The sequence below is a fragment of the Caenorhabditis briggsae genome (genome assembly GCF_000004555.2).
Source record: "Caenorhabditis briggsae complete genome, chrII, whole genome shotgun sequence".
In the NCBI taxonomy this organism is placed as follows: Eukaryota; Metazoa; Nematoda; class Chromadorea; order Rhabditida; family Rhabditidae; genus Caenorhabditis; species Caenorhabditis briggsae.
In genome coordinates, this window is record NC_013486.2 from 13071240 (window position 1) to 13087287 (window position 16048).

Genomic DNA, 16048 nt, shown 5'->3' on the forward strand with positions numbered 1-16048 from the left:
CGTCGTCAGATACAACATGATGCTGAATGGTTCTTGCGATATTTTGATGCTTTATTGCGAAACAAAAAATTAGACATTCCACTTGGAATGCCATTGATGCTAGTTGGAATCCCTGAATTTTTTCTAGAAAGTTCTGGAATTTTTGGAATTTTTACTATCAAATAATGGGTCCAAATATTGAATACTTGGCTAAGAACCCCTCGCAATATCCGGCTAGAATTGGAAATAGAGGCATTGGCTGAGAAATCAGCGTATACTGTAGAACTGAGTTTGCATTACAGATCTGAAATTTTGAAATTTTGTGATTCCTCAGATTTTGGGATTCTGAGACTCTGAGATTTGTCTGAAATTCTGAAATTCTGAAATTCTGAAATTCTGAAATTCTGAAATTCTGAAATTCTGAAATTCTGAAATTCTGAAATTCTGAAATCTTCCAAAAAATCACCTGATACAATAAAATATAAAATCGATATCTTCCTTCTTTCTGATGCTTGAAAATTACTAGGAGTACTGTAATTATGCTGAAAATTAGAGAAATTGCAGCAACAATATAGAAGAATACGAGAATCCATGGAGAAGGTTGGAAGCTGATAGCCATGGAAACAGCTAAATTTTTGAATGACTTGTCTAGAACAAAAGTCAGATTTTGTAATTAGATTTTTTCTCCTTCCGCATTTTTTGGAGGAAAAATGTGATTTGACAAGAAATTCGATTAGAAGTACTCAATTTTTGCGATAAATGTACATTTGTGTTTTTGTCATAGAAGTTTAGAATTTCAGATTTTGAAAAATCGAATTCAGAAGTTGTGAAATTCTGAGATTCTGAGATTCTGAAATTCTGATGTTCTGAGATTCTGAGATTCTGAAGTTCTGAAATTCTGAAATTCTGAAATTCTGAGAATTCTAACTTTTTCAGAATTTCATAATTTCAGAACCCCCATTTTGAGCCTATCAGAAAATCGAAACAATCACCAAAGAAGTCGAAATTAAACACGCAGTCAATCATAAACCACCAATTTCGCGGCCCCCACAGAGTCGCAAAACATAAGCAAACATGGCGACCTGGAAATAGCAAGAGAATTGTAGATGAAAAAAGTAAATTAAGAGAGCCAGAACTGATAAATGATAAGCCAAAATTGCTGTATAAAATATAGATACAAATAAGAAATATATATTTTGCTACACTCTTTGTCTTCCGGTTTTCATCTTCTTTTTATGTGAGTTTTTAAAAATTCTTAAAAATCTAAAATTAAAGTTTTGTATTTCAGGTAATCCTCTTATATTCCCCATGGCCACTTTGTGCATAGAGGCCTTCAATTTTTGATTTTTTTAGAAACGTGAGTTTTTCGATTTAAAAAATTAAAATTATAGGTTTACCAGCAAGCTGGTGCGCATTCGGCGCGATTTAATCTAGTTTTTTACTTGTTGGTCGCTCAGTTCTTTAATTACTTTCTTAAAGGGTCACGTAAATCTATATTTTTTTTCAATTTTTTTTTCAAAAGTCGACAGAGTGACATCGGGACGGACAGACGTCTCTAGCGCTTTATATATAAGGAAGATAAGGAAGATTTTCAGATACCCCTCACCTTCCTCGTAATGACCACCATTGAAGCTGCAATTGCGACGTTTCAAAGAGGTATGAAGAACATCGAGAGGCATTTGAAGAGATCGGTGGAGTCAAAAGAAGACCTACTGGAGGTAAAAGGAAGCGAAATATGTTCTGGTCCATTTGGTCCATTAGTCCATTTGTAAGCCAGAAAACCCCGAAGAGTTATACCGACCATCAGCCAAGCACTTTGCGGCACCGAGGAGTCGTAAAACATAATTAAATATGGCAACCTGGAAATATCAAGGGGATTTTAAATAAAGAAAAATCACGAGACCTAGAATTGATAAATGACAAGCCATGAATGCGGTATAAAAGATCGAGACAGAGCAGAAATCTTCAAAATTATCGAAATTTGTAACTTGCTCCTTCCTTTCTTCTCTTCCTTTTTCTCATTTTCCGTATACCGCGAGAAGTAATCTCTAACAAGATTAATTTCATGTCGAAATTACAGAAAATGGATGACATTCTTCTTGAAGAGGTGCATGTGATTGTGGACACCGTCCCTGACCAACTATTGGAAATTTCTGCCAAAATTTCAAGAATGGAATCGGCAGTCGAAAGAGTTTACCAAGCCATCAAACAGTTGGAAGCCCAACTGAAGAAGCAGAGTGAGCCAGGGGACGACACGAAGAAACGAAAGTTCTTTTGCGCCATTTGCAAAATCGCTGGGCACGAAACCATCAAGTGCCGCAAAGAAACCGCAGCACAGATGCTGCTTAAATTGTAATCAGCCACATTACGGAGCCTGCATCAAGCCTCCGGCCTGCATCAAATGCAATGGGATGCACTTTACTGCATTTCATCTCCAGTAATTATTTTTTTTTTTAGAAAATAAATAGATTCACTGTCAAACAATTTTTGTGTTTCATATGATCTTTTCAGAAAAAAAAGAAATGAAAAATCATTCATTACAGATACTGATAATAAATTTGCAGAGTGTTTGAGTTTAGGAAATTTCGGAAATTCAGTAATTCAGAATCTCAGAATCTCAGAATCTCAGAATCTCAGAATCTCAGAATCTCAGAATCTCAGAATCTCAGAATCTCAGAATCTCAGAATTTCAGTAATTCAGAATCTCAGAATCTCAGAATCTCAGAATTTCAGTAATTCAGAATCTCAGAATCTCAGAATCTCAGAATCTCAGAATCTCAGAATCTCAGAATCTCAGAATCTCAGAATCTCAGAATTTCAGTAATTCAGAATCTCAGAATCTCAGAATCTCAGAATTTCAGTAATTCAGAATCTCAGAATCTCAGAATCTCAGAATCTCAGAATCTCAGAATCTCAGAATTTCAGTAATTCAGAATTTCAGTAATTCAGAATCTCAGAATTTCAGTAATTCAGAATTTCAGTAATTCAGAATCTCAGAATCTCAGAATCTCAGAATCTCAGAATCTCAGAATCTCAGAATCTCAGAATCTCAGAATCTCAGAATCTCAGAATCTCAGAATCTCAGAATCTCAGAATCTCAGAATCTCAGAATCTCAGAATCTCAGAATCTCAGAATCACAGAATCTCAGAATCTCAGAATCTCAGAATCTCAGAATCTCAGAATCTCAGAATCTCAGAATCTCAGAACCTCAGAATCTCAGAATCTCAGAATCTCAGAATCTCAGAATCTCAGAATCTCAGAAATCTAGAACTGGAGAAATCTAAAATATTAGCATTTCAGAATTTCAGAATTGGACAATTTTCTCAATTAAAAAAAAAAAGATTTCTAAAAGCTAAAGAAAAAAGTTTTATTTAAAAATTTGCAAAAAAATTCTTGAGCCTTGTTAGTGATCCGATGCTATAGTTATTGGAGAATGTGTTCACTCTTGTTAGCTGATTTTGTTTGGTTTTCCTGAATATTCTCGTTTTCCAAAATCTGTAGTTAATTTGACCTACCGTAATACATAATTTCTAAACGGAGGTGTAGTCACAACAAGTACAACTGCATTCACAGGACTGTGGAATGTCATAATCCCCACTAAAATTTCCGCTGCTCCATGAGAGTTTTCAATTTGACTCGCCACAAGAATTACGAAAAGAAAAAGTGGAGCCAGAAGAAGTGATGACGTGGATAATTGAGCCAGAAGACTTGTTACTGCATTTTTGTAGCGGTTAAAACTGGCAAGAGAAACTTTGGTTTGAACTTCTTTCAGCATTTTCAACATTCGATTGTGATGATGATAAATAGAAATCCACACAAACAACCTCCGCCAGAAGTTGCGATGATAATAGAAATGAGCAATGGGTTTGTAGAGTAGATTGAGAAGTTGTCAAGGGGCAGGAGGCTTTGAACAAAGTTTGGGTAATTCTGAAAATTGGTTTTTCGTTAGTGACCTGTTATTTGACAAATTGTTTTTTTCTGTGTTGGTTATGCTCAAGTTTTGAAATGAAGGACATAAAAACTTTTTATTTCAGAATGAAACAGATGGATGGAAAACGAAATTTGACAAGAATAGATAAGTTTCACAATGTTCAGAATTTCAGAATTTCAGAATTCCGAAACATAAGAATTTCGAAACATCAGAATTTCAGAATTTTATAATTTTTTGAACTTTGATTTTTCTGATTTACTGAAAAGTTTCTAGAAGCTAGTCAGAAAAATGTTTACTGGTTCTGAAGTTGGCTGATTGTTGGAAACTATAATTTTTTGTTGGAAACTATAAACTCAATTGTGCAACACTTGGACATACTGCCCAAAACTCACCTGCCGAACATAATCCATCTGATCCTCTCTTCTCATCCCAGCCTGACTAAACACAACTCCAACGATAATGGGTACAGAAAATGACAAAATTGTACCGAAAACGTACCAACCGTCAGACAAAACATGACGAGAAACTAGTTTGGAAATAATCTGATGTTTTCTGACGAAACAGTAGACTAGACATTCCATTTGACTGATTAGCGCAGTTATGATTAATGCCTAAAACTTTTTGAGGTTTCAGAAATTTCGAAAAATCAATTTTTTATGATAAAACCTCACAATTAAATAATGGGACCAAATTTTGAAATAGGAGGCTAAAATTCCGTTACAATGTCCAGCAATCAAAGGTGATAGTGGCATAGGAATGATAAGAAAGGTGAGATAAAGATCTGTATGAGTACAGAGAATCTGGAAAAATTGCTGAAAAAAAATATTTTGAAAAATCTAGTACCTGAAAAAGTAGCAAGAAATATCGAAAGTTGTCGATCTTATCACTTTTAAAAAGTATCAAATAGGTTGTTCCCAAATTCAAAAACATGGATAACGATCCAATGCAATGGAAATAAATAATTAGCCAATTAGGGGTGGTAAAATCAATTAACATTTATTATTTTAGAGTCGTACGTGATTAAATGAAGGGAAGTGAGAAAAAAGTCTTATGATAATATGCAGTTTGATTATTAGACTAACAGATGAGAATCAGATGATGCGGAAGTTAACTAGAAGCAAAAAAATAGACAAATAAGATTCAAAAATCAAAAAATTGTGAGGTCATTTTGAGCAAAGAGCATACGAAAATGCAGAAGAGTTTGAGCATGAAATGATAATCACTGCTATGGGAATGAAGGAAAAATACAGTAAGAAAGTTTCCCGAATTCTGTATTTATGAAATGCTGGATTCCGGAAGTTCTGAGATTCTGAAAATTTGAAATTCTGAAATTCTGTAATTCTGAAAATTTGAAATGCTGACATTTTTTAAATTTTGAAATTCTGATGTGCCAAATTTGTTAAATTGTAGTATTCTGAAATTCTGAAATTCTGTAATTCTGAATTTTTGATATTCTAAGATTCTAAGATTCTGAGGTTCTGAAATGCTAAGAATCTGGGATTCTGAAGTTCTAAAATTCTGAAGTGCCGAATTTCTGAAACTTCGAAATTCTGAAATTCTGAAACTTAAAAATTGTAAAAAAGTCAATTATCGTTTGGTGCATAACTCGAAGTACATTAGCCCAGTTCACATCAACCCTCAAACTTTTAAATTTGAAGCATTGAGAGTTTAAAATCGTCCGTAGCTTGCCTTCATTCGTTGCATTTCGATGGTCCATTAGATTTGGGATTACTGTAAAGTTCTGAAAACTACTAAACGTCTAGAATTTTCTGAGAACTTCAAAAATAGAGGTTCAATCCGGAAATCGACAAATTTCATAAACTCTTTTTTTTAAACAATTTCAAAAAGTCCTAAATTGACAAAAATTCCATAAAATATGTAATTTTTAACAAAAAAGGAACAAAATTCCCGAAATTTGCATTTACTTATAAAGGATGGCAAATACAAAATTAAAGCTCGATTTTCGTTTTGTACACTCTGAAAATTTGAGCCGAATCGAAAAAAGCTTAACTACTTTTGTAAGACTCCAGCAGACTATTTTCCCCATAAGCATTTTGAAGAGTATCACAATTTTTTTTGGTGTCCAAATCCATTTGTTTGATCTACTTGGTCGGTTTTGTGCTCTTTCGGACCCTGAAAATGCTCTCAATTATTGAAAAACTAAAACTAAAATGTATGATCCACCTGATGTTTTCATTCCATCACCTTTATCATTCATCCGATTCCCCCAGAAAATGTTCGCATCACCGACTTTACATAAAAGTCTAATGAGCAGAGGCAACACCTTTAGACTTTGATCTTATATTTTTCAAAACAGATCATTTTGAAAATGGTTGATTCCTCAGAATCCTGGCTAATATTCTTTTTCCATTGTGTTGGAAGTCTCTCAATTGTTTTAAACTGCGGAACGATTTTTCTAATTCTATTCAAAAGTGATAAAATTGACACTTTCAGATTTTATCTTCTTATTTTCCAGGTTCATTAGCCTCCAATTAACAAGACTAATTAACAATTTTCAGGTTCTTTGCACTCACACAGATCTCCAGTTAACTCTTTTAATTATTCCGATGCCAATTTCCCCGTTAATTGCTGGACAATGTAATGGAATTCTAGCGACATATTTCAAGATTTGGTCGCATTATCTTATTGTAAAAAATCAATTTAAAGAAAATTTTTTAATACAAAAAATTACAGGCATTTATCATCACTGCAATAATTGCTCAAATGGAGTGTTTGGTGTTTTGTTTTGCCAAAAAACATCAGATTATTGCAAATTTGGTGTCCCGGCATGTTTTGTCCAATCGATGGTTTATTTCTGGAATCGTTGTGACTTTTTTGGTGCCAATTGTAATTGGATTGGTTTTTAGTCAATCTGCAATGAGAAGAGAAGATCAATTGGATTATGTTAGAGAGGTTAGAGGGCAGGATGCCTAAGTTTTGACGTTATTGAACGGAATTTGCAATTTGAGCTCAATTATCTCTATTCTTATGAGAGATATCAAAACATTGTCGACTGATAAATCATTTAATATAATATAACAAATATTTCATTAATTGACTCATTTTTTATATCTCTCATTAGAACCGAGATAATTTAGCTCAAAGTTGCCCGTATCATATTTTGTCTTTTCCCGCTTAAAATAGTCAGTTTTTATGCCTTACAAAAGTAGTTCCAACTTTTTTGGTCTGCCTGAAAATTCCCGAGTATACTAAACAAAACTAGAGCTTAATTTTTGTAATTGACAACTTTTTCGGCGAATTTCATTCTGATGAGACATGCCGCTTGTAGCTAAAAAATGTCGAAAATGGCAGAATTAGCCCTGAAATGAGAGTTGTCCCACTTTAAAGCCACTCTCTCTCTTGGTTGGATTCATCTCGCTTGGTTGAATTTGTACAAAAAAATTTTCAACTACAAAATTGAACCTCTATTTTGTTTAGTATACTCTGAAGTTTTCAGACAAATCGAAAAAATCCAAACTACTTTTGTAGGACTCCAAAATTGACCTGGAAAAGTCAAAAAATTGTTATGTTCGTTATTGTCAAAGGGGCGGAGCCTTTTTTTGTTGAAAAATTAACTATTTTCAAATCTTTCGGAAATTGAAACGTTGTACTGTATACAGGGTACTGTAACCAGGAGAGAACGTGGTGTAAACGCCGATTACTGTACACAGTAAAGCAAAAATGCAGACACTATTTTTAAAATTATTTTCGATTTTCGTTGTAATTTTCAACTTTGAGCTCAACTATATCAATTTCTGTGAAAGATATAAAAATGTTGTCAACTGATAAAACGTTTGTGACATTTTGATAAGAATTTTATCAGTTAACACCTTTTTCATATCTTTTACAGGAACTGAGCTAAATTGGCCCAAAATTAAAGACTTTCTATCACAGGGTTTACTGTAACTGAACTAAGAATAATCTCAGCACCACCCCGCCTTCCTCGAGAAACTATCTCACCTTGAAAATTTCTCAATCTACTCCTCGAATCCATTGCTTATTATCGTTTTATCTGTTACTTCAATCGGCGGATTTTTATGTGGATTAATGTTTCTTTTCATCACAATCGACATGTTAAAAATGCTAAAAGAAGTTCAAACCAAAGTCTCCGCAGCTAGCTTTCGTCGTTATAAAAATGCAGTGAACAGTCTTCTGGCTCAATTTTCCACGTCATCACTTCTCCTGGCTCCACTTTTTTTGTTCGTGGTTTTGACAGCTGCTCAGATTGAGAATTCAGATGATGCAGCTGATATTATAGTGGCCATGATGGCGTGGCATAGTCCTGTGAATGCAATTGTACTGGTTGTCACAACACCGCCATATCGGAATTATATATTACGGTAAGTAGGCAGAAGGATACTGTAGCGAAAAATAACTTTTTTTCAGAAAATCCCCACACCAAAGTACTGCTCGAGTCAACACATTCTCCGGACACCACAGCCACGGAAGCTTCAGTCGCCTTAAAAACTTCTTTAAATTCCAATAATTTTTAGGTTTCTAATTTTTTGGTGTTTCCAAATTAATAAATCTTGCTTTTACGTCCAATATAACCTATTTTCACCTGTCCATCGGCCAAAAATCGACTAGTTTTTTTAGATTTTCAGCTGATTCACAATTAGAATTTCCACCGATTTTTTAGAATTTTTTGTTAAAAATTTTTTAAAAAATGGAAATTTTGTTTAACCTACCCACTTGGCTGGTTGTTTTCTACCACTGCATGGGTACTGTATCGCTATTTTTGAATTTTGGAACTATTTTTTTAGTAATTTTCAAATCCGACACAATGGACAGTTTTAGATATTGCATTTTGGTTTTTCAGGTTTGTTATTTTAAAAATGAAAAAATTCAAAAAAAAAAAAATTTTTAGGTGCTCTGTACTCTTACGGATTTTCATCTAACTTTTCTTATGCAACCCATCCCATTATTCCCAATTATTTCGGGATATTGCGCTGGATTTTTAGCTCAATATTTTGATGTTTGGTCGCATTATTTAATGGTAATTTACCGTAAAACCTGTATTAGAAGGGCACCTTTAATAGAAAGGCCCTTCGGAGGTTCCTTGGAACAATAGAAGGACGTCTGTAACAGTAGGCCCGCTCTAATTCAAAGACTTCTGTAACGTAAGGGCCCACCGTATTGTTCTAGGATACTTACGGAGTCCATAGGTACCCTAGAACAACAGAAAGGGGCCTTGCATTACAGGGGTCCTTCTAAAACAGGTTTTATAGTAATTAGAATTTTTTGTTGGAAAAATCATTTTCAGGCAGTCATGTTAGCTATAATGTCGGCTCAAGTGGAATGGCTGGTTTATTGCTTTATGAAGAAACATCAAATTCTTGCGAAAATTATGAGTTGGCATGTTTGTCCAGAGAAGTTGTTTAATTTGGGACAAATGGCTATACCAGTTCTCCCGGTTTTTGTATACGTGGTGTTTTGTAAAGCAGGCATGCCAAGGGACCAGCAAATGGATTATGTTAGAGAGGTTAGTTTAAAGGAGGGGCAGGAGATTTTTCGGAGTTACGGAATAATAATTTCCGTGACCAACTCCTCGAGATTTCTGTTGCTTGCTTGTTAGATATAAACAAAAAACACATAAGGGGACCCTTATCTGATTTTTTTTGTGTGTTTTTTTTTTGACATTTTTAGATCAAACAGGCAAACAATCCAAAAAAACAAAAAAAAATGGAGAAAATTATATTGAGAGCTAAAAATGTGGCTCAAAAATACAGAATTTTTGATACCGAGCCTTCGGGCTGGGCCCGGGCCTTGAAAATCTTCTCAAGCCCGGCCCGGCCCGGAATTTTACAAGTATGATGAAAGGAAGGTCCTATTAGTGAAATTTTGAGAAAATAATTTTTTTTCCATATTTGTTTCAAAAAAAAGTTTTGGCGTTGTGCAACCGCACTCCGCTGAACAAAACGCTTGCAGCTCGAAATTTTAGGCCACCATGAGAAGTCAAAATTTTTTAATATTCTCAGAACTACATTCAATACGAATCTGATTACTCAAAACTAACAAACTTTGCCATCTACTCCCTAAACTTCTGGTTTATTCTAATGGCAATGGTGGCGTTCGTCGGAGGTGTATTTTGTGGATTGGTCTTCATTATTTCGACATGGGACATGTTTCAAATTCTTCGTGGTGTTCAAAGAAAAATCTCGACGACAAATTTCAAAAGACACCAAGCGGCTGTGAAAAGTCTATTGGCTCAATTTTCAATCACTTCACTTTGTTTGTTGCCTCCATTTTTCTTTGTTTTGGTTATCATGAGCGAATTTCGTTACGCTCAGATTACTGTACAGTTCTTGTTGGCAGTTTTTGCAATGCATTCTTCGGTGAATGCTGTTGTTTTGGTTTTAACGACACCACCATTTCGGAATTTCGTTTTAAGGTTGGGTTGCAACGTTACGGTTCTATACCGTTACAGTTTTATAACGTTGAATTTTTGTAGTGTTATAGTTCTGTAACGTTACAGTTCTATAACGTAACAGTTAAATGACGAAGCAGTTCTTTAAAGGTGGGGGGACATGAAAAAAATAATGTTCTCGAAATTCCGTTCAAAGATGCCTCTCGAGGAGTTGAACTTGTGAGGGCGATGATTGAGGGTGCGGCGCCGCTACCGACTGAGCCACGCGGGCAAAGACAAAGCGCACGCCCGATTGCATACATAAAGGCGAGGACGACAGCTGTACGCAGAGTGACATTAAGCGTTGTACACCGTGACGGTAGAATGCATACTCTAGCTACAAAAAAACTGCGAAAAATCTCCTGTCCCCCCACCTTTAACGTTATAGTTCTTTTTTAATTTTTTTTTCAGAAAACCGATTAGAAGTCATATCAGTGTCATCAAAGTTTCCGTTGGACCCAATTCAGTACTTTGAATTTTTATTACGATTTTTTTGGAAAATATTTTATTTTTTTATTTTTTAACGTGCATTTTCTCAACTTTTAAATGACGAAAAAAAATAATGATTTTTGGTGTCGAAATGAATCTTTTTTGAAAATGTTCTTTTCAAAAAACAAGAAAAAAAAAGAAAAATCTTATGGCTCATTTCCGGGTTGGAGCAAATTTTTTAATGATCTCAGAGATCATAAACTTTAGGAAAATAATGATACCCGGAAGACAAAAAAAGAAAAAGAGACTTCAGAATTTCAGAACTTCAGAATTTCAGAACTTCAGACTTTCAGAATTTCAGACTTTCAGAATCTTGAATTTTCAGAATTACCGATTTTCAGAATTTCAGATTCTCAGAATCTAGAATTTTCTGAATTTCAAGAGAATTATGACGAAAAGTAAATACTAATCGAATTTCAGAACATTCTAGCTACACCAAACCGACAGCAAACTCAATTCGTCTCCAATAAATCGAATTTTCATTCAAAATTTTTTTCCGTCGCCAAAAATGCAATTTTTTTCTCCAACTTATGATTGACTTTGCACTTCCACTATGGTTAGTGATTTATTACTACACCGTCGGTACTGTATCATTATTTTTGAACGTTCTAACGATTTATTTAATTGTTTATCAAAGTGATAAAATTGATACTATTCGGTATTTTATTCTGGTTTTTCAGGTGATTTGAATGAAGAAACTTTGAAATTCCAGTTCTAATTGTTTCGGTTTCTGAAAGAGATATCGAAAATATAAAATTGGAGTTTTGAATTGAAAAATACTGCATGAGAAAATCAAGTTGAATGAGTTGAATGAGTACAGAAAATATGAAAAGTACCGTATTTTCTCTCATAGAAAAACACCTTCTACGTGCACTTCAAACTTATTTATATTGGTTCCTATGCAAGATATTAACAATCTGTCAACATATAAAATGTTGGTGATATTATGATAAGCATTTTATCAGTTAACAAGTTTTTGATATCTTTTACAGGAATCGAGATAACTGAACTCAAACTTGACACTATCTATTTCAGATCAACGGAGCCCTGACCGATTTCCACACAACCATCCTAGTCCAACCATTTCCATTAACTCCAATGATCTGTGGACAATATAAAGGAATTTGGGGATCATTTTCTGACGCATTTCCATATTGGCAAGTAGCATTCAGTATCACCTCAATTATCACTCAAGTTGAAGCATTGATTTTTTGTTTTTATCGAAAACATCAAACGATTGCGATGGTTATGAATGGAGTCGTTTGTTCAAAATCGTTTACTTTCGCTATTCGGTTGATGGCATTGGTGACACCGCTTTGGATATTTTATGCATTGATTCAGGCGGGAATGACTAGAGACGAACAGTTGGATTATGTGAAGAAGGTGAGGGGAGTTTTGGAAATCATGATTGGAAAAGGGAATGTCGAAAATTTATCTAGAAATTAGTTAGTTTTTGGAGATTTTGAATTCGGGAAATCATTTCTGATTCCTGAATTGAAATATATAAATTCAATTTTTCTGGAATTTTGAATTTACAAAAACTTCTCAGAATACTACGAAACCTGTATCAAAATATTTCCTGTAATAAAAGGGACGGCCCCCTGAACCAGAACTCCGAAGGTTTCTTAGAACAATAGAAGATCCGGATCTTCTAATACGGGATTTCTGGATTCTGGAATTTTTGAATTGAGTTAATTTTTCTAAAATTTTCAGGAATTTCTGTCATATCCGGAAATTTCTAATTCTCCTGAAATTTTTGAGTTTCTGGGAATCACTGTTTCTTACTAGAAATTTTAGAATTCCAGAATTTTTTCAAAAGTTTTGGACATAATCAAAAGTTTCCGACGAACACCGTATACCGCATGTCCTCTAATAGAAGCCACTCCCAAACCGTAAAATTCAAGCTATATTATCTCGGTTCCTGTCAAAGATATAAAAAAGTTGTCAACTGATTTATTGTTCATCGTAATATCACCAATATTATATTCGTTGACAAAATGTTGTCATCTCTTACAGGAACCGAGATAATCGAGCACAAAGTTGACTGTTTAGTGTGGGCTGCCATGAGTGCAAATATGCGAGAATGGAATGCGTGAATATGCGAGAATGGAATGCGTGATTGAAATTTTTTTTTGAATTTTATTTTCTCAGAACTACCCAGAATACCTGACCCAATTCTCAAAAGTCACGAATGTGGCTCTCTTCACTCTCAACATCTGGCTAGAAGCAGTTTGTATCACGTCAGCCGTCGGCGGGTTCACATCCAGTTTCGCCTTCTCCGCCACAACTTTTGATCTATTTCGAATGTTGAAAAGTATGAGAAAACGAGTGTCCGCCTATAATTACAAACGACACAAAGCCGCTGTTCACAGTTTGTTTGCTCAGTTCATTGCATCTACCGTACTCCTGATTCCTCCATTCATTTATATGATCGTGTCAATTGGTTACTATGGGAATGCCCAATTTGTTATTCAAATTATTTTAGCAGTTTTTTCATTGAGATCATCAGTGAATGCAATTGTTCTTATTGTGACAACTCCTCCATATCGGAAGTTTGTGTTGAGGTGAGTAGCGGTCAAGAACCTTTGACCGCCGACCGACCGCCTACCGAATACTGATACAGGCTGTCGGTCGGTTGGATCGGCGGTTGGTCGGTCGTCTAGATTTCCCGACGGAGAAGCTGCCTGGGTTTTTATAAAGTTGAAAATTAAAATTATTTTTTCAGAATAAAGCCGAGGCCAAATTCGATAGCAGTATCGAGTTCTGGGCACAGTAATCAACAATTGAATCGGTGAATCAAGGTTGTGGTCGACCTAATAACTTTTAAAAAAAAATTACCAAAAATCGTTTATACACATGCTGGTATAAAATTTCGAAATAGTAAAATTTAGTGACATTGTATTACAAAAGTATGATACATTTAGCTGAATTTACAGATGACCCTAATTAGACCTAATTACTGATCAAAATTATAGTTTTGTCTTCTCAACGCCTTACTTCTTTCTAATTATCTCTCCATTGTCTTTTTCTTTACAAGGCATAGTGAAAATGACACTACAACACCTTACAATTAAATCTACAACGAGGCCCAATTATATTAGATTTCCACTAACAATCATTCTCTGATTTCCTCATAATCCGTGATTTCTCTACCGTACTCCTTCCATTAGTTATTCAATTCAGATGTCTATAAGACCAACTTCTAACTCTTCCCAGACGCTGTTCTCCCTCTCACACTATCTCTCCAACGATGCCATCAACAGAGCTACCGAAGAATTCGTTACACATTAAGACATCCTTTTACAGCCATGTAGTGTTAGCCGTCTTTACACCATAATAAACTATTGTATCTGCCGGTTTTATTACACATCCCTCATTCGTTAGACAATAAAGGAGCCATATAATGAGGCAATTTAGCGATCAACATATGATCAGGTGAAGCCAAGAACGTCGGGGGTACACAAGGAGGGTGACAAGGTAAAGAGGGGTGGGAGTGACACACTGGGCTGATTAAGGAACTGTAGCTGATTAAGGAGCCGTACCTAATTAAGGAACCGTACCTAATTAACAGTGACGTCATCTCAATGATCAAACATCAAAAAATGTCACTATATCCTCCCAAATATCTCTCAGATGAGCTTCAATCACAAACAAAGGCTCAGAATACTATAACAACAGCCAGTACATAAATTAGATGACTGCAAAAATATTTTTTATCATTTTCAGCTCGAAATCTTATCCAAAAGCCAACTATTCAAGATTTATTCCAAAAACCCAAAAAAAATGATGAAAATGTCTGAAAATATTTTAATCTAAAACTGGATCGGAAGAATCTATTTTTGTATTAACTGTCAAAATAGGTTGTTTTAGGAGTATTTTAACATCTTCCAACAAAAAAGTTCAGTTTTGCTCTTTAATAACCGTGAGATTTTTCATTTTCCAGGGTGTCGTATAGGTTTTGACCGCTTGCCAAATCGCTTTTCGGATGGTACGCGGTCAAGAAAAACGGTAAAGATGTGAAACGTTGTCTCCTGTGGTTATTTTCGATTGTGAATTGAATGGCGTCAACCGTTTCTTAATATCTTTTCCAGTTTTTTTCTGTGCGCCCAAAATATAGGTGTGTCGTATAGATATTGACCGCACTGTATAATGAGGCAATCTATGGATCAAATTATGATCAGGTGAAGCCAAGAACCTTGGGGGTACATGAGAGAGTAAAGACAAGGTAAAGAGGGGTAGCAGTGGCACACTGGAACCCGGTGGCCCACCTGGAATACCTGGAAGCTCCGCCCCTTGTAGATACGTTCTCTTCCGAGTAGTTTTCATCTCATCTCATTCATTCATTCATTCTTCCTTCCTTCCTTCCTTCCTGATTTCCACTCATCTTCTCTGTCTTTATCCAGGTTGACCTGTGTATGCGATTGTTTCCTTTTTTCTTCCCTTTATTCTTTCTGTATTATAACCTAACTAAAAGTCAGTTTTCAGATATGGCTACATATTTCGATCCCAATTTAATAAGCGTGTTCGATGGACACAATACGAATCACAAATCATTAGAATTAAAAGTGCCTACTGCGATGGGGATCGGCGGCACATGCGACTACGGAAACACGTATACGTAAGTATCAAAGATGGTGCAGACGTTTCAGGAAAAAAGACGTTACTATAGGTTACATCTCAACGCTAGATTTTCTAGTTAAAACGCATCTGAGTTACTTAGAAACTGTGTAGGAAGCTATCTGAGCATGTCCCCGAGTAACATGTTATGACCTATATCGTTAGAAAGCCCATGAAATTTTGATTCTGAATAGGTTTAATTTTTTGCAAAACGGGAGCGAATTAGAATTTTATCGGCTTTCTGATGATATATGTCATGCAGTGTAACTCTGGGACATGATCAGATAGCTCCCTAGTAAGCGTGATTAGGCCATCCGTGGGATATTTGGCTCTTTATGACAAAGCCCATGAGAAAAGGGGGGCCCATGAGAAAAGGGGGGACCAAGTCAAAGGGGGGGGGGCATGAGAAAAGGGGGGGGGGGCAAGTTAAAAGGGGGCCGAAGTGCCCTCGTCAGAAACCCTACAAAAATTCAACTGCATCCTCTAATTGAGGTGGCCTCTAGAGACCCCACAAAAAATACAAAGGGCGACCTTCTAATGCAGGTTCTACAGTAAATCAGTAAGTTGGAAGAAGGTGGTTAAAAAAGGCCGCAAAATATCCGGCTCTTTATGACAAGGGGGCCCA

The 16048-nt window shown here is 35.4% G+C and overlaps 6 protein-coding genes across 6 annotated transcripts in view; 4 read left to right on the forward strand and 2 right to left on the reverse strand.

Moving 5' to 3' along the window:
- Positions 1-157: 157 nt before the first annotated feature.
- CBG19493 lies at positions 158-1658 on the reverse strand (the record flags this gene model as incomplete). The annotated part of the gene is made up of 5 exons (XM_002646769.1): positions 158-399; positions 446-521; positions 745-869; positions 972-1061; positions 1586-1658. The coding sequence occupies 5 exons, from the start codon at positions 1656-1658 to the stop codon at positions 158-160; spliced, it is 606 nt and encodes a 201-aa protein (XP_002646815.1).
- Positions 1659-3757: 2099 nt separating this feature from the next.
- On the reverse strand, positions 3758-4907 carry CBG19492 (the record flags this gene model as incomplete). Its single annotated transcript, XM_045242852.1, has 4 exons — positions 3758-3907; positions 4304-4522; positions 4583-4711; positions 4755-4907. 4 exons carry the CDS (start codon positions 4905-4907, stop codon positions 3758-3760), a joined length of 651 nt encoding a protein of 216 aa, XP_045096793.1.
- A 1333-nt stretch (positions 4908-6240) lies between these two features.
- Positions 6241-8397, forward strand: CBG19491 (the record flags this gene model as incomplete). Its single annotated transcript, XM_002646767.1, has 5 exons — positions 6241-6387; positions 6431-6559; positions 6606-6824; positions 7839-8251; positions 8298-8397. The coding sequence occupies 5 exons, from the start codon at positions 6241-6243 to the stop codon at positions 8395-8397; spliced, it is 1008 nt and encodes a 335-aa protein (XP_002646813.1).
- Positions 8398-9180: 783 nt separating this feature from the next.
- Positions 9181-10792, forward strand: CBG26167 (the record flags this gene model as incomplete). The annotated part of the gene is made up of 3 exons (XM_045242853.1): positions 9181-9393; positions 9890-10302; positions 10729-10792. 3 exons carry the CDS (start codon positions 9181-9183, stop codon positions 10790-10792), a joined length of 690 nt encoding a protein of 229 aa, XP_045100242.1.
- A 544-nt stretch (positions 10793-11336) lies between these two features.
- CBG19490 lies at positions 11337-13601 on the forward strand (the record flags this gene model as incomplete). Its single annotated transcript, XM_002646766.2, has 4 exons — positions 11337-11388; positions 11882-12189; positions 12958-13370; positions 13532-13601. 4 exons carry the CDS (start codon positions 11337-11339, stop codon positions 13599-13601), a joined length of 843 nt encoding a protein of 280 aa, XP_002646812.2.
- Positions 13602-15293: 1692 nt separating this feature from the next.
- CBG26166 overlaps positions 15294-16048 on the forward strand; it is a gene marked incomplete at both ends in the record, with an annotated part of 4201 nt that continues 3446 nt past the window's right edge. Inside the window, one exon of the mRNA XM_045242854.1 lies at positions 15294-15424. Coding sequence (XP_045100241.1) covers positions 15294-15424 — 131 coding nt within the window. The remainder of the gene's footprint in view (positions 15425-16048) is intronic.